Source organism: Mobula hypostoma, chromosome 14, assembly GCF_963921235.1.
Source record: "Mobula hypostoma chromosome 14, sMobHyp1.1, whole genome shotgun sequence".
In the NCBI taxonomy this organism is placed as follows: domain Eukaryota; kingdom Metazoa; phylum Chordata; class Chondrichthyes; order Myliobatiformes; family Myliobatidae; genus Mobula; species Mobula hypostoma.
Window position 1 is genome coordinate 19,290,277 of NC_086110.1, and position 26,798 is coordinate 19,317,074.

General features: G+C 44.4%; 1 protein-coding gene across 3 annotated transcripts in view; it reads right to left on the reverse strand.

The window, feature by feature from the left end:
• nlrc5 (NLR family, CARD domain containing 5) overlaps positions 1-26,798 on the reverse strand; it is a 258,886-nt gene that overhangs the window by 150,825 nt on the left and 81,263 nt on the right. For all 3 annotated transcript variants that reach the window (XM_063066746.1, XM_063066749.1, XM_063066748.1), the window contains exons 8-13: positions 26,426-26,509; positions 26,254-26,337; positions 24,132-24,221; positions 20,167-20,229; positions 20,010-20,078; positions 3,953-4,036 (exon numbers count right to left, since the gene is read on the reverse strand). In XM_063066746.1, coding sequence (XP_062922816.1) covers positions 3,953-4,036; positions 20,010-20,078; positions 20,167-20,229; positions 24,132-24,221; positions 26,254-26,337; positions 26,426-26,509 — 474 coding nt within the window. The remainder of the gene's footprint in view (positions 1-3,952; positions 4,037-20,009; positions 20,079-20,166; positions 20,230-24,131; positions 24,222-26,253; positions 26,338-26,425; positions 26,510-26,798) is intronic.

A 26,798-nucleotide genomic window follows, 5' to 3' on the forward strand; every position in this document is an offset into this window, starting at 1 on the left:
CAACGCCAACACTACCAAAGGCGCCTGCTACAGATCACGGGGGAACGTGGGACGTGACTGGGACAGTCAATGCCAACACTGCCAAAGGCGCCTGCTACAGATCACGGGGGAACACGGCCAGGACGGTCAATGCCAACACTGCCAAAGGTGCCTGCTACTGATCACGGGGGGACGTGACCGGGACAGTCAATGCCAACACTACCAAAGGCGCCTGCTACTGATCACGGGGGAACGTGACCGGGACAGTCAATGCCAACACTGCCAAAGGCGCTTGCTACTGATCACGGGGGAACGTGACTGGGACAGTCAATGCCAACACTGCCAAAGGCGCCTGCTACTGATCACGGGGGAACGTGACCGGGACAGTCAATGCCAACACTGCCAAAGGTGCCTGCTACAGACCACGGGGGAACGTGACCGGGACAGTCAATGCCAACACTGCCAAAGGCGCTTGCTACTGATCACGGGGGAACGTGACCGGGACAGTCAATGCCAACACTGCCAAAGGCGCCTGCTACTGATCACGGGGGAACGTGACTGGGACAGTCAATGCCAACACTACCAAAGGTGCCTGCTACTGATCATGGGGGAACGTGACCAGGACGGTCAATGCCAACACTGCCAAAGGTGCCTGCTGCAGACCACAGGGGGACGTGGGACGTGACCAGGACGGTCAATGCCAACGCTGACAAAGGTGCCTGCTACAGATCACGGGGGAACGTGACCGGGACAGTCAATGCCAACACTACCAAAGGTGCCTGCTACTGATCACGGGGGAACGTGGGACGTGACCAGGACGGTCAATGCCAACACTGAAGGCATAGCACTTAAACATGAAGTGACACAAGCTCAACAAGGCAGAGCTGAAAATGACATGTCACCTGGCTAAAATGCCTAAAACCAAGAGTTGGATGTCAATGGATAGAATCTTTGGAATTCTCTACTGAAGAGAACTACGGAAGGAGAGATTTTTGGAATATTAAGGGAATGCAAAGCTATTTGTCGTAAAAGATCAGCAACAATGTCACAGCAGGCACAAGGGGCTGAAAAGCCTACCTCTACTTCATCTTCTTAGTTACTAATATCAACCAAGTACGACTGTAATGATCAGGATGGATGGCATACAAAATACAGTTTTTCACTGTACCTCAGTACACGTGACAACAATAAATCAATTTCAAAAGGAAATGAGACAGAAATAAATAGCAGGGTTCGCATGAGTTTTAGTGGAGTTTCTCCCCTTCGTCACCCTTTGGAGCTTCCATGACTTTTGCTCTTGAGGTTGAGTGAGAATATCTGTGGTCAATTCAACTCCAAGGTTCTGGAAATTCCCATTGATAAAGTCCCTGAATTCTTCACATTCACCCAGGCAACCATAGATTCTCGTTATGTTTGTCAACTGGCAGCAACGATTAAAGCCATTCCTACAGATCTGCCCACAAATGACTGAGCCCCATATGAATTATCCAAACTGTAAGGTGGGCAAATTGTAATAGTATCAACGTGCCTGGAGTGAAGACCCATCTTAGGTGAACGCAGAAGATTCCAGTGCACAGTTTTGCCTTAATGTCATGCTTGATCCTTATTCCTTGTTGACCTTTCCAAAAACATTTATCATTTACCCGTTGCTCTTTGTGGGAGCATGCTATGTGTAAATTCAGCTGCCAAATTGCAAATGTGACTCATTACAAAATTATTTCTTTGCTTGTAAAACACCCTTATGATTTTCTAAGCAGGATATGAGAAGAGCCAGATAGTTACATGTTTTTTTTACATATTTCAAAAGAAATATTGGCTGTTATGTGAATCGAACTTGCAAATGCTTCAAAAGGAAGTTTCAGACAGTAACTAGGTAAGTAGATCTGTTGAGACAGAAAGGAACTTTGATCTGAATCTGCTCCTGTCTGCACAAATCACTTGCAGTAAATTCAAAAGTACATTTATTATCAAAGGATGCATTCCATGCACAAGCTTGAGATTTGATTCCTTACAAGCAGCCACAAAACAAAGAAACCCGATAGGAACCATGAAAAACAAAGAAGATCGTCAAACACCCAACGTGCAAACAAATCGTGCAAGCGATAGAAGTAAGTAAATAACATTCAGAATTGAACTTCACAGAAGTGAGTTTACAGCCACAAAGCCAGTCACAGCCAAACAAGGGTCCGTTAACTGCAGGCCACAGCCTCAGTTCAGTGCAGACATGAGTAAACCTCATGAGCAGTGAGCAATACATTGGACTGCCCCTCTCCTCTGGCCCCAACACCCTGACCTTTTAAATCTGACCTGATGCTTAAATCTGACCTGGCTAGGATCTTTATGTCCTCGTTGTCCATGGGAATGGTACCGGAGGATTGGAGGGAGGCGAATGTTGTTCCCTTGTCAAAAAAGGTAGTAGGGATAGTTTGGGTAATTATAGACCAGTGAGCCTTACGTCTGTGGTGGGAAGGCTGTTGGAAAAGATTCTTAGAGATAGGATCTATAGGCATTTAGAGAATCATGGTCTGATCAGGGACAGTCAGCATGGCTTTGTGAAGGGCAGATCGTGTCTAACAAGTCTGATAGAGTTCTTTGAGGAGGTGACCAGGCATATAGATGAAGGTAGTGCAGTGGATGTGATTTATATGGATTTTAGTAAGGCATTTGACAAGGTTCCACACGGTAGGCTTATTCAGAAAGTTAGAAGGCATGGGATCCAGGGAAGTTTGGCCAGGTGGATTCAGAATTGGCTTGCCTGCAGAAGGCAGAGGGTGGTGGTGGAGGGAGTACATTCAGATTGGAGGATTGTGACTAGTGGTGTCCCACAAGGATCTGTTCTGGGACCTCTACTTTTCGTGATTTTTATTAACGACCTGGATGTGGGGGTAGAAGGGTGAGTTGGCAAGTTTGCAGATAACACAAAGGTTGGTGGTGTTGTAGATAGTGTAGAGGATTGTCAAAGATTGCAGGGAGACATTGATAGGATGCAGAAGTGGGCTGAGAAGTGGCAGATGGAGTTCAACCCGGAGAAATGTGAGGTGGTACACTTTGGAAGGACAAACTCCAAGGCAGAGTACAAAATAAATGGCAGGATACTTGGTAGTGTGGAGGAGCAGAGGGATCTCGGGGTACATGTCCACAGATCTCTGAAAGTTGCCTCACAGGCTGATAGGGTAGTTAAGAAAGCTTATGGGGTGTTAGCTTCCATAAGTCGAGGGATAGAGTTTAAGAGTCGCAATGTAATGATGCCGCTCTATAAAACTCTGATTAGGCCACACTTGGAGTATTGTGTCCAGTTCTGGTCACCTCACTATAGGAAGGATGTGGAAGCATTGGAAAGGGTACAGAGGAGATTTACCAGGATGCTGCCTGGTTTAGAAAGTATGCATTATGATCAGAGATTAAGGGAGCTAGGGCTTTACTCTTTGGAGAGAAGGAGGATGAGAGGAGACATGATAGAGGTGTACAAGATAATAAGAGGAATAGATAGAGTGGATAGCCAGCGCCTCTTCCCCAGGGCACCACTGCTCAATACAAGAGGACATGGCTTTAAGGTAAGGGGTGGGAAGTTCAAGGGGGATACTAGAGGAAGGTTTTTTACTCAGAGAGTGGTTGGTGCGTGGAATGCACTGCCTGAGTCAGTGGTGGAAGCGGATACACTAGTGAAATTCAAGAGACTACTAGACAGGTATATGGAGGAATCTAAGGTGGGGACTTATATGGGAGGCAGGGTTTGAGGGTCGGCACAATATTGTGGGCCGAAGGGCCTGTACTGTGCTGTACTATTCTATGTTCTGTAAATCAGCCAAACAGCGGGTGCCGGGCTCTTGGGTCTAGAACCCACTGCCTTGATTCAGCCTGTACCTGACCTTTCCAATCTGGCCTGGTGCTCACATTGGTCAAATTGTTTTAAATCTTTGAGTGCAAGAGTACTTTCTGTTTCAATGCATTACAAAGAAGATGTTCAACTTACTCGAGACATGCCAGTTGAGGACTGTGCGGCAAGATTTGGCTGAGAGATTGTACATGCTGCTCTTTTAATTTGCAGTTCATTAGACTGTAAAGGAAGTATATAACGTCAGTACATGCAGATAAAACTTCAGAAATCTAACAAATCTTTTAATATAACTGTTTGCCCCACCACCTCAAAACTAACTGTTGCCCAATTTCTTGCCGTATCAGCCATGCATCAGCTGCTGGCAACCTTAACTCTCAGTCAGAAGATTGCCAAGTCAAGTCCCACTGCAGAGACATAATCAATGACTAAACTCCATCAGAGTTCAGAGTAAATTTATTAACCACATATATGCCACTATATACTACTTTAAGATTCATTTTCTTGCAGATATTCACAGTAGAACAAAGAAATGCAAAAGAATCAATGAAAAACTATACTCACAGACTGATAAACAACCAAAGTACAAAAGGAGACAAATTGTACAAATAAATAGAAATAATAACTAATTTACAAATAGATAGATAAATAATACTGAGATCATGAGTTATATTCCCCTTGACAGGGAGTCTATAGGTTTCAGAATCAGTTCAGTATTGAGGTGAGTGAAGTTATCCATGCTGGTTCAGGAGCCTGATGATTGAAGGGCAAGAACTGTTCCTGAACCTGCTGGTGTGGGACCTAAGGCTTCTGTACCTCCTTCCTGATGGCAGCAGAGAGAAGAGAGCATAGGCTAGATGGCGGGAGTCCTTGAAAGTATAAGCTGTTTTCTTGTGGCAGGCAGCACTCCTTAAAAATGTGCTCAGTGGCATGGAAAGCTTTGCCTGTGATTGACTCGGTGGTATCCACCACTTTTTGGAGACTCTTCCCTCCCATTCCATTACAGTATAGCGGAAGTCTGGGTTGTCAAATGAGATAGTTGATCAAGGGCCCCTCTCAGGTAGACATAAATAATCCCATTTACCAAAGAACATGTGAGTTTGGCTGCTATTTCTCCCTCAGTTAATGTCATGAATAAAACAGATTACCTGATGAACAAAACCTATTTGTTGCAATGTTTTCCACATTAATACAGCAACAAAATTTCAAATGAATTGATTTTTCAGAGGTACAGTACAGTGACAGGCTCTCCAGGCTCGACAAGCCCAATAATAGCCATGTGACCAATTAACCTACTGATATGAGTATGAGAGAAAACCAGAGCATCCGAGGAAACTCATGCAGTCATGGGGAGAACATGCAGACTCCTTACAGACAATGGCAGGAAGCGATAGGTTTCTGCCACTATAGCAGTTACGCTAATTGCTACGCGACCGTTTATTCATTTCATTTAGATCCATTTAATATCAGAGAACGTATACAATATACAACCTGAAATTCTTACTCTACACAGATATCCACAAAACCCCATAAAATGAATGATAAGGACATCAAAGCCCCCCTCCCACCACCCAATAAGCATGAGAGCGCATTGCAAAATCAGGAACTTGGGAGAGACGCTGAATGGTTAAATGATCTTTTTTATTTACAAGGACAGCTCACTTTCTGCTGTGGTGAAGCTCATGGAACCATCCTCCATCATTCCTTGATGCCGTGCATTGTACAGTAAGGCCAAGCAACCCAACAAGTAGGAAAGTCAGAGCTTGGATCAATTATTTTATTTACATATTAAAGCAAAAGCTGCAATAAAAACAACAACTTGTACAGAGTAGGGTCACTGCGAACAACCAGGACAGTCGTATGTCAGTGCCTGGGCCTTTCCACTGGTGCAATTTTGATCTGATACTCACATTCCCAATGAAGATTGTATGTTCATCCATACAGAACAACTAGTTTGCATCCATGAAGATGGAAGTGGGAATACTAACTGAGTGGAATTGGAGTGGTTGATTGGGAAAACTAAACTAGCAGCAGCCCAAACTGATCAATAAATCAATGATCATCTCCAACAAGGGAGAGCCCAGTAATTTATCCTTGACATTCAACAAATTCATCACATTCAACATCTTGGGGGATCAACACTGTCCAGAAATATGACAGGACCAATCACCTAAATACTTCCTCTACAAATGCTGGGTGTCCGGTGGCAACTGACTCAATAGCTGACACTCCTAGACAACCACTTAACAGATAACAGTTCTGGAGGGTGATGGAATAGGGCTCCACTGAAAACGTTTGGGCCAAGGACATTGCTCCAAGGATCTTAGAGCAGGAACAATTCACCTCAAATAATCACAACAATCATCTTTTACACAACTGGAGTGTTTTCTCTATGACAGTCACTGACTTGAATTTTATCGCCTTGTTGCCAAACTTAGTCAGATGATATCAGAGGCCCTCACCCTCATCTTGCCTCTGGAATTGAACTCCTTGGTAATGCTTCTACCAAAGCTATGGTAGTCTGGAGCTGAGTGATTCTGGCAAAGTTCAAATGGGGAATTCATGAGTATGTTATCGGTGAAAAACTGCTGCTTGGTACCATTGTGGATGACAGTTTCCATCACTTTACTGATGATTCATAGACTCAATGATTGGCAATTAGCAACGATGTACTTGTCATGTTTTTTGTGAACGGGGGTACCCGAACTATTTTTCACCTTATAGGGTAGATTTCATTATAACTATGTCAGAACAGTTTAACTAAAAGTGTAGCAAGGATCGGACTGCTCAGCATCACAGAAGAGAAGTTGCCTGGATGGTAGCTGGTCTCATAGATAACCGAGGGCATTGCCATATCACAGTGGAAAGGATGGCTTCCCAGACTCCATGCAAAGACTATTTGCATGCAAAGCAGGCTCTTTGTAAGACCATCGACTCTGTTGGCCCATGTGCTTATTGGAACCCCCTCCTCTTCATCTTCTCCACCAAGCCCTTCAGTGCAGCCTCAGAAATCTGAAGACGCTACGCCGTGCCAGTCTTGGATAACTTCCAGGTCAAAATGTTGCCCAAAAATATCAGTCAAGTTCTTCTGCAACCACTCTGTCACTGCCTTTAAGGGCACTTGCTGGTATTAAATTCTATGAGGCACTCAGGGAAAGTGGGCCAGATCAACAGAGTGGTTAGTGTGTGTGTGTGTGTGTGTTCACTGCAAAGGTGGTGTGCTCCAGCACCAGAGAAACACCTGTGAACTGCACCACAATGTCACCACACTCCCTTCACTGAAGCCATCCAATTCACTAATCTCTGGTCTTCTTATCCAACATTTCAGCACAGATGGGATCTTGACGGTCGGCAAGGACGTGGTGGGCAGGAGGGGCTGGTTTTTGACTCTATAATGCTATTGTGCTGCATACCTTATCCTTGGACAAGGGCCAGTGATAGGAATCTTCCCATGGAACAGTAATTGCAATGCCATGCCAATAACCTCCTGCATGGTTCTTCGTATTTGTCATGTAACTGTGTTCCAGTAAGGAAGAAGGACAAGGACAGCAAGTTAAGGGAACCTTGAATGTCAAGAGAATTGGCAAATTCAGTCAAGAAGAAAGGGGATGTGTAAGATTTAGGAACTAAGATCAACAGAGCCCTTGAAGATTATAAAGAAGCCAGAAAAGAACTCAAGAAGGTATTAAGAAAAGCAGGAGGGGCCATAAAATATCTTTGGCAAATCAGATTGCAAAGAATCCCACGGCATTGTATTCACACATTGAAAAAGAGGAAATCTCCAGAGTGGATAGGACTACTAAAACAATAAAGGGGAGAAAATGTACATGGAGGCAAAAGATATGGGTGAGGTCTTAAATGAGTACTTTGCATCAGTACTTATCAAGGAGAAAGACATGGAGGGTAGGGAGATCAGTGCACACCGTACTAATTTGATCAGGCATATCAAGATAAAGAAGGAGGAAGCATTGAATCTCTTCAAGAACATTAAGGTGAATAAATTCCAAGGACCTGATGGGATATACACCAGATTAGTTAGAGAGGAAGAGGTGAGACTGCTGTGGCCTTGAACAATATCTTTGTGTCCTCTCCAGTCACAGACGAAGCCCTGGGTGGAGTGGCAAGTAATTAATATTGCTCCATTATTCAAGAAGGGAGTTAGGGATAATCCTGGAAACTATAGATCGGTGAGTCTTTCATCAGTAATAGGGAAGCTATTGGAGAGGATTCCTCAGAATAGGATTTATGAAGAGCTGGAAAACCATAGCCTAATTAGAGACAGACAGCATGGCTTTGAGGGGGCAAGTTATGAGTTTTTCAAGGAATTAATGAAGGTGATTGATAAAGGTAAAGCTGTAGATGTTGTCAACATGCATTTTGCAAAGCATTTGACAAGGTATCTCATGGGAGACTCATCAAGAAGATTAAGATTCATGGGATCCATGCTGAATTGGCTTTTTGGATTCAGAATTAGCTTGCCCATTGAAAGCAGAGAGTGGTAGTCAATATGACTTATTCTGGCGTGAGGCCTCAGGCTAGTGGTGTTCCTCAGGGACCTATAATGGGACTTCAGCTATTCGTCTCATATACGAGAGGTGATTGATAAGTTTGTGGCCTAAGGTAAAAGGAGTCAATTTTAGAAAAACTAGCACATTTATTTTTCAACTTAGTCCCCTTCTACATGTACACACATAGTCCAGAGGTCGTGGCGCATACAGATCCCTTCTTTGTAGAAGTGCTCCACAGTAGGGGTGATTGATAAGTTCGTGAGATGAGTTGTTGACTTCAAACTTTCTGCATTATCACTCAAAGAGCTGAACTGCACGTGCATGTAACGAGAGCATCTTGGACCTCCAGATGGTCCACAGCAGGGGTGATTGATAAGTTCATGGCCTAAGGTGGAAGGAGATGAGTTATACAGCTCTCGTTACATGCACATGCAGGTCACCTCTTTGAGTGATTATGCAGAAAGTTTGAAGTTAATAACTCATCTCCTTCTACCTTAGGCCACGAACTTATCAATCACCCGCGCACACACGCGCGTGTGTGTGGGTGTAAAATCTGGATGTAAACATAGATTGGTTTGCAGATGATACAAAGACTAGTGCTGCTGTGAATAGTGCAAAGTATATAGCCGGACATAGATCAGTTATGAGTGGAGAAATGACAGATGGGGTTTAACCTGGCCAAAACTGAAGCTTTAAATGTAAAGGGGAAGTGCTCTGTAAATAGCAAGATCCTTATGAATGCTGACGTACAGTGGGATCTTCCAATCCAAGTCCGTGGCTCCCTAAAAGTGGCTTTGCAGGTTATTAGGGTAGGGAAGAGACCAAAGGCATGTTCACCTTCATAAGTCAAGGAGCTGAGTTCAAGAGTTGGGGAAGACATCTTGCAGTCTTATAAAACTCTAGTTAGACCCTGTCTGGAGTGCTGCATTTAGTTCTGGTCACCCATTAAAGGAAGTATGTCAGAAGTTTAGAAAGGATGTAGAAAAGGTCTACCAAGATGCTACCAAGGTTAGAGGGCATGTGCTATAAAGAGAGGTTGGACAAACGATGGTTGTTTTCTCTGGACCGGCATAGGCTGAGGTCCAAACATCTGATAGTGGCTTGCAAGATTATGAGAAGCATAGATATTAAATTGAACTTATTTAAATTGTACATCCATTCCACAACGTGAGGGAGTAAAAATCTTCACATTATGACTCTGTTGCAATGTACAGACATGTGAATTTATAAGTCCAATGCCCTGTAGGAAGAAACTATCCCATAGCCTGTTGGTCCTGGCTTTCATGCTACAGTGCCATTTGCCAGACGGAAGCAGCTGAAACAGTTTATGGTTGGGGTGACCGGTGTCCCCGATGATCTTCCAGGCCTTCTTTCAGCACCTGCTGCTGTAAATGTCCTCAGTGGAGGGAAGTTTACGTCCACAGATGTGCTGGGCTGTCCATTCCACTCTCTGTGGTGCCCAGCCATCAAAGTTGGTGCTGTTGCCATACCAGGCAGTGATACAGCCAGTCAGGATGCTCTCAGTGGTGCCTCTGTAGAAGGTCTTGGGGATTTGGGGCCTGGCCCCATGCCAAACTTCTTCATTTACCTGAGGTGAAAGAGATGCTGTTGTGCTTTTTTTGCCACACAGCTGGTGTGTACAGTCCAGGTGAAACCCTCGGTGATGTATACACTTGAAACTGCTCACCCTCTCAACTGCAGATCTGCTGATGTTGATCGGGGTGAGCCTGTCTCCATTCCTCCTGTAAACCACAATCAGCTCTTTTGTTTTGTGGATATCGAGGGAGAGATCGTTATCTTGCCACCACCCTCTGTTGTTATCTTGCTCACTGTGAGTAAACAGCCAGTATCCTTTCCCCAGGATGGAAATGTCTAATACCAGAGCACGTGCATTTAAGGTGAGAGGAGATGTGCAGGGCACAGAAAGTGGCGGGTGGGTGCAATGCACTGCTCGGGGTGTTGGTAGAGGCAACTACAATAGAGGATTCCACCAGGCTCCTCGATAGACACGTGCATAAGGAGGAAACAGAAGAATATCGGCATTGTGCGGACAGAAAGGGTGTGGTAAACCATGTATATATGTTGTAACTGGGTTACCTGTCTGGACAGGCCCCTCTGCTGACTGCTCCTGTGGCTCCTCCCACAGATCCCTGAATAAAGGCGATTGTGTCACTGCTCCTCCCTCAGTCCAGGACAGACATACAGCATGGACGCAGATCCATTTTACTGTTAGTAAAAGCCTTTCAGTATTTACTCTGCTTCCAGTCTTTTGGAGTAATTGATAGTGCATCAATTTTATTAACAGCACTTTTGAGGCATGGAACACGTCCTGAGACCCAACAAGTTAGACCTCGACCCACAAACACCTGAAGCCGGAAACGCTTTCGAACTCTGGCTAGCCTGCTTCAAATCATACCTGGAGGAGACTGAAGTCACTGAGTCCACTGCGAAGCTCAGAGTTCTCCTCGCCAGGGTCAGTCCACGGGTCTACTCAATGACTAGAGACAAGCTGAGCTACCACGGCGCAATGAGCGCTCTCAGAAAACAATACCTGTGGCTGGTAAACACCATCTACAAGCGGCATCGCTTAGTGACGCGGCAGCAGCGGCCCGGAGAGTCGAGCACTGAGTTCATCCGGGCCCTACAGACACTCGTGCGGGCCTGCGATTGCCAGGGGCTGACGGCCGAACAGCATGCGGACCTCCTAGTAAGAGATGTCTTCATCACGGGGGCCAGGTCAGTGTATGTGCGCCGGGGCTGCTGGAACACGCCGATCTTACCTTGCGTCCGGCGATTGAGCTGGCTGACACGCTGGAGGCCACCACTCTGCACAACTCTGATGCTCTCCAGGCACGTGAACTCCCGACAGCCTTGTGGACGCCGCAGACCCTGCAACCCGCCGGCAAATCGACCACGGCTGCTGCCAGTCGCGAGTCCGCGAAGTGCTACTTCTGCGGACTCGAGAAGCACCCCCGGAAACGCTGCCTGGCCCAAGAAGCTACCTGCTCCAGCTGCGGAAAGAAGGGCCACTTCGCCAAAGCCTGTAAGTCCAAACCGCGAGCGGGATCGAGCAGCGCCCTGTGCGAGGCATGGGGGTTGCCATCTTGCCTGCATGCCGCCACCATGTGTGAGCCATGGGGGCGGCCATCTTGGTCGGCGCCACCTCGCACAGCCTATGACCCACGGGTGCTCACCAGGCACCCCACCGCACCGGACCAAGACAGCGACTCAACTCTGGCCTCCATGACCATCGACCAAAGTGCTCCCCACCAGCTCGCAAGGTCAATGATGGACATCCTGGTGGAGGGGCGCAGGACAAGCTGCCTGTTTGACACGGGCAGCACAGAGAATTTTATCCGCCCAGACAAGGTGCAGCGTTGCGGACTTGCGATATAGCCAGTAAGCCAGAGGGTCGCCATGGCTTCCGGGTCGCATACAACAGACATCCGGCGGGGGGGGGGGGGTGTAGCGACGCTAGTGGTGCAGGGCACAGAATATCGAGACTTTACATTACTGGTCATGCCTTAACTGTATGCCCCTGTGCTATTGGGGCTCGACTTCCAGAGCCACCTGAAAAGCGTGACAATGGAGTATGACAGGCCTCTCCCACCAATCACCGTCGAAAATCCCCAGTTTTGTAGGAATACGTCACACACCCCACTACTGACCACACACACACACACCGACCCGCACATCCCACCCAACACCATGCCAAATGCCACACTACCAACACCACTTGCGGCCTCTCCACCCTCAGGATCCCTCCCCCACCGCTGTTCACCAACCTGACCCCTGACTGTAAACCTGTGGCAACTAAAAGCAGGAGGTACAGCGCGGGGGACAGAGCTTTCATTAAGTCGGAGGTGCAGCGGCTGCTCAGGGAGGGGGTCACTGAGGCAAGCACAAGTCCTTGGAGGGCGCAGGTGGTGGTTGTTCGGAACGGGGAGAAGAATAGGATGGTCGTGGACTATAGCCAGACCATCAATAGGTTCACGCAGCTCGATGCGTACCCTCTACCCCGCATCACGGATATGGTCAATCAGATAGCACAGTACAAGGTGTACTCGACCATAGACCTAAAATCCGCTTACCATCAGCTCCCCATCCGCCAGGAGGACCACCCTTACACTGCCTTCGAGGCGGACGGCAGGCTTTATCAATTCCTGCGCGTCCCCTTTGGTGTCACGAATGGTGTATCTGTCTTCCAGAGGGCAATGGACCGGATGGTGGACTAGTGCCAACTGAAGGCCACGTTCCCATATCTGAATAACATCACCATCTGCGGTCACGACCGGCAGGATCACGACAACAACCTCCAAAATTTTCTCCAAGTGGCCAAAGCTTTCAACCTCACCTATAACAAGGACAAGTGTGTGTTTGGAACCACCCGACTGGCTATCCTTGGGTGTGTCGTGGAGAATGGAGTCATTGGCCCTGACCCCGACCATATGTGCCCCCTGTTGGAACTCCCTCTTCCCAACACCCTCAGAGCCCTCAAAAGGTGCCTGGGCTCTTTTTCATATTACGCCCAATGGGTCCCTAACTATGAAGACAAGGCCCGACCCCTGGTCAAGTCCACCACATTCCCCCTCTCAGCCGAGGCCCGCGCGGCCTTCAGCCGCATTAAAGGGGACACTGCCAAAGCAGCAATGCATGCGGTGGATGAGGCCATTCCCTTCCAAGTAGAAGGTGGGAAGACTAGTGGCGTTCTTCTCCCATATCCTTCAAGGCCCTGAAATTCATCACTCCATGGTGGAGAAAGAGGCCCAGGCCATAGCGGAAGCTATTAGGCACTGGAGGCACTATCTCACTGGCAAAAGGTTCACCCTGCTAACTGACCAGCGCTCAGTCGCTTTCATGTTTAGTAACCAACAGCGGGGCAAAATCAAAAATGATAAAATTCTGAGGTGGAGAATCGAACTCTCTGCCTACAACTATGACATCATGTACAGGCCTGGGAAGATCAACGAGCTCTCCGATGCCCTATCCCGGGGAATGTGCGCCAGCGCGCAGATCGACCGCCTATACACCCTACATGCAGATCTTTGCCACCTGGGGGCCACCTGGCTTTTCCACCGTGAAAGCCCGGAACCTGCTTTACTCCCTTGAGGAGATCAGGGCGATGACCGGGGACTGCTAAGTCTGCACAGAGTTCAAACCGCAGTTCTACCAACCTGAAAAGGCACAACTAATTAAGGCCACCTGCCCCTTTGAGCGACTGAGTGTCAACTTTAAGGGACCCCTTCCCTCCACCGACCGCAATGTGTACTTTCTTAATGTAATTGACGAGTACCCGCAGTTCCCTTTCGCCATCCCCTGCCCCGACACCACTACCACGTCAGTCATAAAAGCCCTGCGCAAGCTCTTCACTCTGTTCGGATGATGTGGATCCTGGATCTGCTTCTACAGCTAGCGGAGGACCCACCAATAGACAACCCCTTAGAACATCTCAACACGAGGGATCATGCTACAACTATATTGTGACTCCAGAGCGTGCAATAATCGTGTGCAGTTACTTGAAACTCCAGCGCGCATTGATGATTTGGACCAATATTCTACTTCCTCAGTAGCAGGGGACACTACACTAAAGCTAAGAAGCTGGAAGAGGATACAAAAAAAAGGAGCTGCTGGAGAAACTTGGCAGGTCAGGCAGCATCTGTAGAGGAAATCACCATTTCATGTCCAGTTGAGATTGGTTTGTCAGAAGGAGGTGTACCAGGGATTGCAATCTCCTAGATTTGTCGCCAATGTCCCAGTCCCATACCTTGAGGTTAATTTTCTTGTAAGCATTTACAGGAAAATACAGAAATACAACGGAATACAATGAATCACTATGTACAAGCAAATACTGACGAACAACAATAGTACAAAAGAAGACAAATTGTGCAAATAAAATATAAATGACACTGAGAACGTAAGTTGTAAAGCCCTTGGAAGTTAGTCTGTAAGTATGGATTCAGTTCAGAGTTGTAGTGAGTGAAGTTATCCAAGATAAAAAGGTGTATTTATTTGAAGAATATATTTTAAATTTTGAGTGATGGAGTTAAGGATTGGTTGACAGGATGTTGAATTGATGTAGCAGCCTCTGACAGAGCAGATGCCAGGCCATGTCTTTACTGGCCAAGCTGGTAGACCTCTTTCCTGGGATTAGTTGAGATTATCTCCAGTACTGACTCATTGTTAATCTTAAAATAATGGTACTGGAGTAAATGCAGGATAAATATACTATGTCCCATGATTATGTGTGCACATACATGTTTCTATCTAAGGTGACGGCTGTTTATATAGCTGCAGTACCCAACTGAGTGCTGGAGTAGTTCCCTCGGCATTTTTCCCCACAAGTCTGAGCAAACCATTCCAAGATATCTCCTATCTATAGAGAACATGTTACCGAGCTCATCAACAGAAGAAACCAAAGTTGTCCAGCTTATTTTAGATCATTAACAGTCCTTTCTTCTAAAGCAGAGCTAACTCTCCACTGCCATGTAGTTTCAAATCAATCTGCATACTCTAACAAAGCGGAGGGGGCACAAGATAAAGGACATAAATGGCCAACTATCAGTTTACCCATGATGGAACTTTTAGGTCCCATTGAAATGTCCAAGCCATTTTCAGACATAGTAACAAATGGCAGACTTATAACAACATAGATGGGGAAAGAGAAAAGAGTATTTCTGACAATTCATTTTTGTGTTTTTGATACAGAATCTGATGTGAATTGGGCACATAAGCTCTTGAGCCTCATTTTGTGATTTGTGATTGTAGCTATTGTTGGTTTGGTTTATGTAGCTCAGCTCAGAAATTGAAGGGCTTAACCTCACCAAAATGAGCAACTCTGGGTAATATGGGCAAGTGCATGCAAAGGCACTATTTAACACCGAGGAGTACTGTCAGAGCTGGTGCTTAGATTGATATTCCCAGCTAGAGATGTAAACAAAGAATGAAGAGATATTCAACAGGTCTGGATGGGCTTGCTTGAAGTTACTTTAGATTTTAATTGGAGAAAGTAACAGGCAGGAAAGGACAAATGGGAATCTTTGAGGCAACAACAGGCAGGTTAGAGAAAGGAGAATCAAAGCTATTGGTAACTTGAATTTTCCAAAGACCTTTGACAAGGTGCCATACATGAGACTGTTAAACGTAAGAGCCCATGGTATTACAGGTATGATACCAGCATGGAGAGAAGATTGGCTAACTGGCAAAAGGCAGAGAGTGTGAATACAGGAGACCTTTTCTGGTTGGCTGCTGGTGACCAGTGGTGTTCTGCAGGGGTTGGTAATGGGACTGCTATTTTTCATGATACTTTGATAATAATCTGGATGATGGAATTGATGATTTTTTCACCAAGTTTGTGGATGATACAAAGGTAGGTGGAAGGGCAGGTAAAGTGGATGAGGCACGGTGTCTGCAGAAGGACTTGACCAGATTAAGAGAATGAGTGAAGAAGAGGCAGATGAAATATAATGTACAGAGGTGTAGGTAGAAGGAAGGAAAAAGGACTTAGACTATTGTCTAAATGGGGACAGAATTTAGAATTTGGAAGTGCAAGGGGGTCTTGGAAGTCCTAGTGCAGGATAACTTGCAGATTGAGTCAATAGTTAAGAAGGCAAAAGTATTCTTCCCATTCAGTTCAAGAGGACTAGAATATAAAAACAAGGATGTGGTATTTAGATTTTATAATAAATTGGTCAAACCACATTTGGAGCATTGTGAGCAGTTTTAGGTCCCATACCTAAGAAAGGATGTGCTGACATTGGATAGAGTCCAGAAGAGGATTATAAAAATGATGCTGGGAATGAGGGGGTTAATGTTTGTGGTGCATTTGATGGCTCTGGGTCTGTACTCATGTAGTTTAGAAGAATGAGGGGGGAACCTCATTTGTGAAACAGACAGTACCTATTATGTTTCATGGCTCCAAAACATAAAACTTATTGAAAAAAACATAGAGTTGGGTGATGCATGTGTGAGGCACGCACATTATGTGTTGCATGATGATGTATTCCATTCACATAAGCCATAACTAATTATTTAAATGAGGAAGAATGCTTTGTCACACATATATTGACATTATTACTCAAATACTACTGAAATATACATAAGATTAAAATGCAGGTGGTGGGTGGGGGAGGAGGAATCATTCTGCTTGGTAGGAGAGACTTGTGGTTGTGAGACACTCTCCGGTTCTGAGGCCCCCTCCATGGTGACCACGGGAGTTGACTCTAGGACTGCAGGAAGTGGTTCTGACAATTCTGGACACTTTTCTTTTCTAATGATTGACTTAACTCTCTTCAACTGATTGATGTGTTGTCTCCAGATGATATAAGACACAATCTCCACCGTGCAGGTCTGGTCCTGTCCTTAAACATTCCAAGTCCCCACTTCTGATCACCTCCGTCGTCCCTCAGCAGAACTGCTTGTCCAGGAGCGAAACACTGAACTTCCTTGTTGGAAGAGCCCTCAGTCTCTCTCAGATGTTTGTCCTGCATACTCCTTCTGAGATTGGCTTTGAGGAGATCCAAGTGTGAGTGCAAGGGACGAATTAGAAACAGCACAGCTGATGAGTCATTGGTTGTGGAGTGTGCTGCACAGCGATATCTGAGGAAGAAATTGGTGAGCTTCTGATTCAGTGTCAGTGTAGTGTGTTCTGCTGCCATTGCTCACAGTGCATTCTTTAGGCTCTAGACAAAACTTTCTGCCAAGCCATTTGTAGCTGGGTGGTACGGTGTAGACATGATGTCTTATTCCATTTATTTTCAGAAATGACTGAAACTGTTCACAGCAAACTCCGGTGCATTGTCGCTGACTAAGTGTTCTGGAATACCAGTCCTTGAAGAGGCTTCTCAACACATCAACAGTGTGTGAGGCTGTAGTGGAGGCTATTGGGAACACTTCTGGTCACTATGTAGCTGCACCGACTACTACCAAGAAACTTGTGCCCAAGAATGGTCTGACAAAATCCACATGAATCCTCTGCCAGGATAATGCAGGCCATGCCCAGAGAGGGAGAGGTGCTGCTCTTGGCATCTTCTGAACGTATTGGCATCCCAAACTGTGCATGCTTTCCACCCGATGCACTTGGCAAAATTAGCACTCACTTTTCATTAGCTATTTCATTTGCTTCAGAATACTGTTCAATTTGCTCAGTATACATCAACTGGTTATCTCATGCAATTGAATTTATATATCATTCCAATGTAGCCAGCCATTTCTGCTACTTATTATTATTATCACGCAATACTCACTGTTTATGAACGTCTGAATTTCGTTCATTTTCTACTTTTTTTTAAATTGGCCGTCTCTACCCTTGCAAAGACTATGTGCTGTGATTTTATTTAAAAATCATTTTCAACTTCTGCTTTGTAACTCTTAAATATAAAACTAATAGAAAGGAAAACACACAGCAGGGAGATGGGCATCTTAGTTTTGTTTTTATTACAAGTGAAGTGCGCACTTATGACTTTATGACGTATGCTATTCATGTACTTTCACAAAAAAACCATTATGAATTATTTACCCAAAGAATTCTTAATCAAATGATATACTTACAATATTAGTCAAATATTACTGAAATGTTAAATACACAACACACTACCGAATATTGAAAGGCCTAGACGGAATGGACAAGGCCGGGATGTTTCTGCGGGAGAGCCAAGGACCACACGGTTCAGCCTCAGAATAGAAGGACAGCCCTTTAGAACAGAGATCAGGAGGAATTTCTTTAGCCAGAGGCGGGTGAATCTGCGGAATTTGTTGTCACAGATGGCTGTGGAGGCCAAGTCATTGGTATACCTACACAGGGGTTAACAGGCTCTTAATTGGATGCTAAGGGTTACAGGGAGAAGGCAGGAGAATGTGGTTAATGGGATAAATAAATTAAACATGATTGAGTAGTGAAGCTGACTCAATGGTCTAATTCTGCTCCTATATCTTGTGGTTTTATGTTCTACTATATAAGGTGAAAGCACAGGTCAAAGTGAGAACAAACAGAAAATTAAAGTGGCTGTAAGTTCAGGGCCACTCTTGAGGGCTGAATGGAAGTGTTTTGCGAAGTGGCGACTCACTCAGAGTTTGATTTCTCTCATGTGAAGGGGATCACATTTTTGAGCAACGAATGTAGTAGACTGAATTGGAAGTGCATCACCCAGAAAAATGATTTGGGCACCAAACCTAGATCCATTTCAAGCCAGCTATAAACATTGCTTTAAATCCATAAGCATTATATTCCGTGTCAAATAAGCCACAGTGACTGTGTGAGCTCCTACTGAAAACAAAACTCGTCCTCCGTTAGTCAGACATTTAGTGCAAACTGATCAACGGTCATACAATAGTAGTTTGAAAAGCAAGTTATCGTAATGGAAAAGAACACAGCAAGGCCAGCAATGTGGAGCACAGTGCAACTGAGCAGATTTGGCCACTTGATATACCGCTAGTGAAAGATATCGTTTCCAAGGCAAGCAGAATGCTATCTCAATTCATAACAAGAGTTAAGTGTAAGTTATTAGGTCACAGCTCCTGCACAGATGAAATGCTTTATGCAGCTCTTCCTATCATGAGAGCAATCAACTTGACTCACCAAAACAATAGCTGACTGTCTGTGCTGAGTAATAACAGACAAGACTGAGCAGTGCAAACAATCAATTCAGTAGGTGAGAATTTCCAATTTTAACACGTCCTGCAATCTTGCATCAAGTGTCTTGGACCCGAAGTGTTCTCATCGTGTCACACCCCAACAGATCACTGACACATCCCTCCCCTCTGCTGGTGGTATCTGCAGAAGGTGCTGCAATCGAGGCGGCTGTGCCATCTTATGGCAGCCACCATCGGGCAGGAAGCAGAGAAGCCTGAAGTCCCACCCCACCAGACCCAAGTATAGCTACCTCCCTTCAACCATTCAGTTCTGAAACCAAGCAGCAAACCCTAATCACTATCGCTTAGCAGCACTATTAACAATTGCATCACTCTGCACCAAAATAGATTTTTGTTTTGTTTTGTGGGTTGTTTTAAATTAAAATTGTGTATAATTTATGTTTTGTTTGTGAATGCAGCTTACATGATTCCATGTGCCTGTGCTGCCGGTAGGTTGTATATTGCATCAATGCATTTATGTACTTGTGCATAATAAACTTGACTGAGAGTTTGAAAGGGAATTGAAAGCATGCAGGAAGTTGGGGAAGTCCAGAAAGAGCAGTCTTGACATGGCTTTCTATTACCACATAAATAACTTCAAACATCATCTGTTTCATCCTGCCTGGCACTTGATCCAAAGCAGAGGCAGATATTGTCACCGGTGAGAGCTCACCTTTCAGAGGCAGTGGAAAGGTACCATGGCACTGGCTGGGTGAAGTACAAGGCATTCAACATCAACTGTACCTTAACAGACCTGGAAGTGTTGGTCTAATACCAAGTGGCTGAAATGGAGCCTGACTGACTGGCAACATGAATGCTTGGCAGCACAAAGTCTAGGAAAATCGCCAATGCTTTACTTCAGTAATTCAAGAATGACCCCTCTCCTGTCCCTATTTCTACCATAGTACTGTAAATATCTCAGTATAAATCCTTTTCCTTGCCGTCAGTGGTGCATCATTGTTGCATACTTGAACTGGCACTGGGCAACATTGCTCGCAGACTCTACATGTTAAGAAAGGTAAAGTATCAGAATATAACACTTGTTGAACTCCTCCCATTACCTGAGTCTTCTCAGAACTACCTCGTGACCGCCTTCTGATTTCATAGGAAATAATAAAGACTTGGAAGACCTGTGAAATGACAGAAGCAATACTGAAACTCTGTAGCTGACAGAATGGATTTACTTGCATGTTAAACTTCAGAATTAAACTGAGTTACCTGTTATTCAGGATGGTTGTTGAGCCTGATGCAAATTTAATTGTTGCAACATTCCCAGCATCACTGGAAGAAATTCAATGTATAAATTAGCTTCATTTCTTCATAATTTTTATTTAATTAACTCCCTGGCAGTGCCATTTGCTGACATTATTTGGACTATGATACAACAATGTGTTGACAGCAGCTAAAATTAGTTATCCCACATATGCTAAAAGGAGCATGAAGTTAATCCCGTCCACAGCTAAAACTGCAGCAGCTGCATTACTGTATGGTGGTTAAAAATGGGATAACTTTCACCAAGGTCGCAAGTGTGACGAAAGAGGGTTACAAAAAGTACACATAGACTAAGATGTTAACTGTCCTGTGCTGGCACCAGTGGGATCAGCAGTTGATCTGCCACCTGTCTTCAGGAGAAAGAGAGATAAGGAAGACAATGGAGCAACATTTGGAAATGTTAATGAAGAGACGAGAGAGTTTAACGGAAGGAGACACTGGTCTGAGAACTGTCCAGATCAGCTCCTTTTCGAACCCTGAACTGTTTGAAGCATGATGGACAGGCGATACCCCAGCAGGGGGATAAAAAGGGACAGGTTCGCTAAGGCAGGACAGACACGACACCACGAGGTAACGAGACCCTGGAAGCGGTGCGCCTCCCACAAGTCGGTGGGAGTTTTTGGAGGGCTGGTCGCGGGACCAAGTCAGAGACGCACAGGGTGGAAAGGTAAGATTGGCGGGAACCTGGTGTGTGTGGCTGCCCTTGCCTGGGTGCCGGGTTCACCGCTGAGGAACGATCGTATCTGAAACGGAGGGGTCACAGTCGGTGACCTCAGAAGACATTACAAAGGGCTCACCCGAAAGCTGACTGTGAGGAATATCGAAGGTCTGTTTGGAATCGGATTTGAATATTCATTCGCTCTCTCTCTCTCTCTCTCTCGCCCACAGCGATGGCGATTACTGCGAATTGAACTAAACTGAACTCTGTCACTTTGAAACTGGTCATTTACCCCTAGACGACGATAGAGCTTGATTGATCCTATTATCCTAGTTCTGTGTACATGTGCGTTTATTCATTGCTAACCTGTTGCATTTATATCCTTACTATTAGAGTACTGTGTTGCTTATTTCTTTAATAAAATGTTCTTAGTTCCAGTAATCCAGACTCCAACTGAGTGATCCATTTCTGCTGGTTTGGCAACCCAGTTATGGGGTACGTAACACAAGGAACAGGCCTTAACTCATCAAGAAACAAACACAGGTGTAACTTCTGGGACGCAACTTGTCACAGATTAAGTTCATTCACCTCAAATGATGGCATTGGTAGACCAGGAAATAAGTCACAGGATGGGCAGGCCCTGACATGAGGAGTGTTTGATGGCACTGGGAATGTACTTGCTGGCAATTAGAAGAATTTGGGCGGGGGGGGGGGGTCTCATTGAAACTTGCCTAATATTGAAAAGTCCACTAGAAAGAGTGGACACACAGAGGGTGTAACCACTAGTGGGAGATTCTAGGACCAGAGAGCACACCCTCAGAATATAAGTCCCTTTAGATCAGAGTTTTAAATAAATCTAATTTATTTAGCCAGGAGGAGGAGAATCCGTGGAATTCATTGCCACAGACAATGTAGAGGCATTTGATATATTTATAGTGGAGGCTGTTAGATACTTAATTATTAAGGATATCAAAGGTTATCGGGAGAAGACAGGAGAATGGGGTTGAAAAGGAAAATAAATCAGCCCTGATGGAATGGCAGAGCAGACTTGATGGGCTGAATGGCGTAACTTCGCTCCTGCAGTATGGCTTCTGGTTTTATAGGGTTGGGTAATGGGAAGCAGAGCTGAAACTTATGGAAGCTGAAGAATAGGATACTGGCAGTATTGGCATAGTTGAATTTGGCAATAATTTACTTGGAATCTACTCTGTGGCAAGTTGTGCCCTTTGTAACTGTCAGAGGAGAGCTGTAAGTAACATACAACTCTGCAAACACAGATTCTGGTCCACTGTTTTGGATTTAATGAGAGGTTGACTTTCTCCTTTGTTTCTTATAGGGAGGCAATCCTGCAACATTAGGGATGGTGGCATAACATTGTATCATCAATCCCTTGGCTCACTCCCCTTCAAGAAATACATGCCAGAGCCCACTCCCTTTTCACCAACCCTAAATGAGCAGGACCACTGAATTTTCCCTGTAAATGTGATTTTCATCACTAGGAGCTATTTCACCCAAATGCTGAAATGTTCATTATTCTTATCATCTGGTATCTTTATCAGCAAAACCATCTCGCGGCAGACCGGAAGTCAGACTTACAGCCACTTTAGGGGAAGCCATTACAAAAGTATTAAACTTTATTCAAAACAAGACATAACTGTTGGACAGTTATTTCAAAGTTATAAAACCCCTGCTCATTCATTGGAAGCACAACATTAGTTTACTCTTTCAAAGAACATTATTACACTTAGTTGCAGGTGGCTACTTAATTATTTAACTACAGCTTTAGAAGGGTTTAATTACCGTTAAATTTTAAATTTATTAGTCCAACCATATTAATGTCATGGCCAAGAAAGCTCACTAATGCTTCCTTAAGAGGCTAAAGAAATTCTTACAAATTTTTATCGATACATCATTGAAAGCATCCTTTCTGGATGCATAATGTTTAGTAAGCCAACTGCTCTGCATGTGACTGCAAGAAACTGCAGAGAGTTGTGGACATAGCTCAGCACATCATTGGAACCAGCCTCCCTTCTATGGACTCTCTCTACACTTCGCATTGCCTCAGTAAAACAGCCAGCATAATCAAAGACCCACCCACCCTGGCCATTCTGTCTTCTCCCCTCTCCCATCGGGCAACAGATAAAAAAACCCAAAGGCACATTACACCAGGCTCAAGGACAGCTTCTATCCCACTATTATCAGGCTCTTGCATAGACCTCCTGTATGATAAGATGGACTCTTGACCTCACAATCAACCTCACCATCATCATGCACTTTATTGTTTACCTGCACTGAACTTTCTCTGTAGCTTTTTACACATTATTCTGTTATTGTTTTACCTTGCTCTATCACAATGTGCTGCGTAATGATCTGATCTGTATGAATAAAATACGAGTCAAGCTTTTCACTATATCTTGGCACATTTGTCAATAATAAAGCAATACCAATACCATACTAATAATTATTCCCAGCTGAGGAAAATATGTGCACACTGTCCTGCGTAAGATCATAAAACATAGGAGCAGAACTAGGCCATTCGGCCTATCGAGTGCTCAGCCATTCAATCAAAGGAGTTATTTCTTTCTTCTCCTCGGTCCCACTCCCCAACAATCTGGCCCCCGGACTGTGGTAATAAATTCCACAAATTCACCATCCTCTGGCTAAAGGAATTTCTCTGCATCTCTGTTTTAAATGGATACCTCTCTATCCTGAGGCTGTTCCCTCTTGTCCTAGACTCCCCCACTATGGGAAACATCTTTTCCACATCTACTTTGACCCGAAACACCCAATGATTCCAGGAACATCACTGAAGATGTGTCCAGAAGCATCAGTAGATGTATGTACACAGCAGTGTCTAGGCCTTTCAACATGCAAGAGGTTTCAATGAGACCCCCCCCCCCCCATCCTTCTGAATTCCAGTGAGTACAGACCCAGAGCCATCAAATGTTCCTCGCATGATAACCCTTTCATTCCTGGAATCCTCCTTGTGAACCTCCTCTGAACCCTCTCCAACGCCAGCAGTCTCTGCAGCGACAGCTTTCCGAAACCAACATATAGATAAGACTCCAGCTGCATGTGTGAACTACACCCTCTGACAGCACATTTTTTTCAATACCACTTCCCCATTGCAGACAGGAAGTTGCCAAACTATAAATCAACATCAAAGTATCCAGAAGAACCGCATATCTATAACAACTATGTATTCTTCATTAATCACTGAAAGAAGTTTATTTTTGTCAAAGACATCTCCTACCTGACTTGGATATCCAAGGCATTTGAACAAGTCGTTAAAACATTTGCAATCTTAAGAATACCCTCAGATGTAATGTCATTGCCACCCAACCTGAAATAAGAGAAAATTACAATTATAGAGCTCACATTGTCTACAAAATTCAAAAATAACAGCCAAGGAACAAATGATCTAGCTGATTCTCCAATTAGTTTATAATATCACATCCACAAACACACAAACACACACACTCACTCACTCACACTCACTCTCTCACACTCACACACACTTCTGTCCCTATGTGAGGAAGGAATGGAATAAATCAAGCTGAATTGAGGAAGAGTGCAACTGAATCGAGTTCTAGTATTTGGAGAACATCTCCCATTACTGTCTCATACTCTCAGTGCTAGTTAGAAAAATGCAGGTACCAAATAAGGAGGAAATAAAACCAGGAAATGTCAAAAGCAAAATAATGCATTGGTTCAGAATATGAAATAAGGTCATGATATGCTGAAAATACTCAGCACGTTGCACTTGTGGGGCGAGAAAGAGAACCAATGTTTCAAGTTACACTTTGATCTGAAGTATTAACTCTTTTTCCCTCCAATGGTGCTATCTGATTTGCTAAGCAATTCCAGTTTTCATATGAACAAAGAATCAGATTATATTCAATAAATATAAATTTTCCATATCTGTTACTTATTTTCTATCAATTCATGTTTTTGGGATCTGGGCATCACTGACCAGGTCCGAATAATCCGACTGCTGCTGGTACTGATTTACCTTCTTGAATTGATGAAGATGCACAGTACTGTGGAGAAGGAAATTCTATGATTTGGACCCAGCAACAATGATGTAACTAGTCAGAATGGCAGGGTTTTAATGTCCCTGAAGCTCTTGACTTTTTGGACCTTGAAGCTGCGGGTTTGGGAGAAGCAGTTGGAATAGCTCAAGCAACCATTTGATCATCAGTGATGCAGGGACTGACAGTCTAGGCTGGGTGGTGGGGTGCCAGTCGAGCAGGCTACTTTGTCGTGGATGGTGACAACCTTCTTGAGAGTTGATCACGCTGTACTTGTCGAGGCAAATGGAGAGTCTTCCATTCCCGCCCCCCCCCCCCCCACAAGGTGCAGATGTTGTTACTTGCCAGAGGACACAGTCATTAACTTAATCTTGTAGTCATAGTATTTGTGTGACATGATTTTCTCGTCAATTACGACATCCCAGGATGTTGATGATGAAGGACTCAACAATGCTAAGGTGGTCCAAGGCACCCTGGTCAAAGCAACCTATTAAAGCACAAGGAATCTCCCTTCCTTGAACATTCACTGCCTCCTATGCAATGCACGACAGCTGCAAGGTATCATCTATAAGAAGCAATGCAGCAGCTCCCAAATCTGCAACCCTTACTATGGCCAGCAGAGAAAATAATGGAGCGTCATTCACTTTTAAATGTTTGTGCCAGGTGATACACACAAAGATTTATCAGCAGAAGTGTTAAATTTCATGTGTATAACATTAAAGTAAACAATATTTAACTTAAGACCATCAGTTGTGTATTATTAGAATAAAGAACACCTTGCAGCAAAAACATATAATCTTATCCAGCTGAGCAGATGAACAAACACAAGAATCAGATCTACTATGTCTACAGAGTTAGTCTGTGCATCCATAGAAGAGGAAATGTTCCTATGGTTTTCACATGATATAAGCTCCTATCAACACAACTGTATGTTAGGTATTAACTTGGTCGCTCGAAACAGATTAAACTCAGGGTACAATTGCTCTAAACCTTGTGCCCATTTGAAGATTTCCTTCTGGGATTCATAGCCAAGATATATCACCTATCCGGCTGTCAAGTGCAATATTTTGGTGTACAATTCAATTCAGAAAAATGTATACTTGATTGATAAAGAGTCACTGATCCAGCAAATTTAAAAAATGGAGATCTTTCACTTCAAAGCAATCTAAAGTTAGTAGGATCATAATGAAAGCAATAAGGGCCTGGTCGGGGCCTCCCTCACCAATTCTTCCTATAGTTTACTTGCTATGAGGAAATGGAACGAGGTTCCTCAGTGCACTTCTATTTCACCAGCCATGTGTCCTTCACCAACATGTATCTTGCAATCTTAAAAATACCACTTACTCAATTTTTCCCAAGTGATCCATTTGAGGAAGCACGTTAAGAATCATCTCTATCCCAGCATCTCCCAACTCATTATCATGCAAGCTGGAAAGAAATAGAAAGAGGGGCAAGTGAGCAACAACAGCGGTATGCAGACAAAAGGTGAATAACTTGGCTTATTTTAGATACTTGCTTTACTTCTTCCAAGTGCTGGCAGATTCCCAGTGCAGAAGCCAAGGCGCTTGCTCCTTTCACACTAATACTGCAAGATGTAAGGCTGGAATCACAAGTTTAGTTCACATTAGAAGTTTCAAATTAAAGCAAAGTTTTAATTTAAAAACTGATTGGTGGTACATCATTGTAATGGATAAGTGCTTTACTTTGAAAAAGATCTACAGCTTTGAACACTGAGGTCCCCAGGGTACACTCCTTTAAGTTACAACAAAGAAAGCATCATAAGCATTGCAAAGTCTTGTTTCTGAAGGCAAGCCCTATAAGGTCCAATCAGCAACTGCAAGAAGCTTACTGCCAGTACATGTGAATAGGTTCATACCTATGTTAGTGCC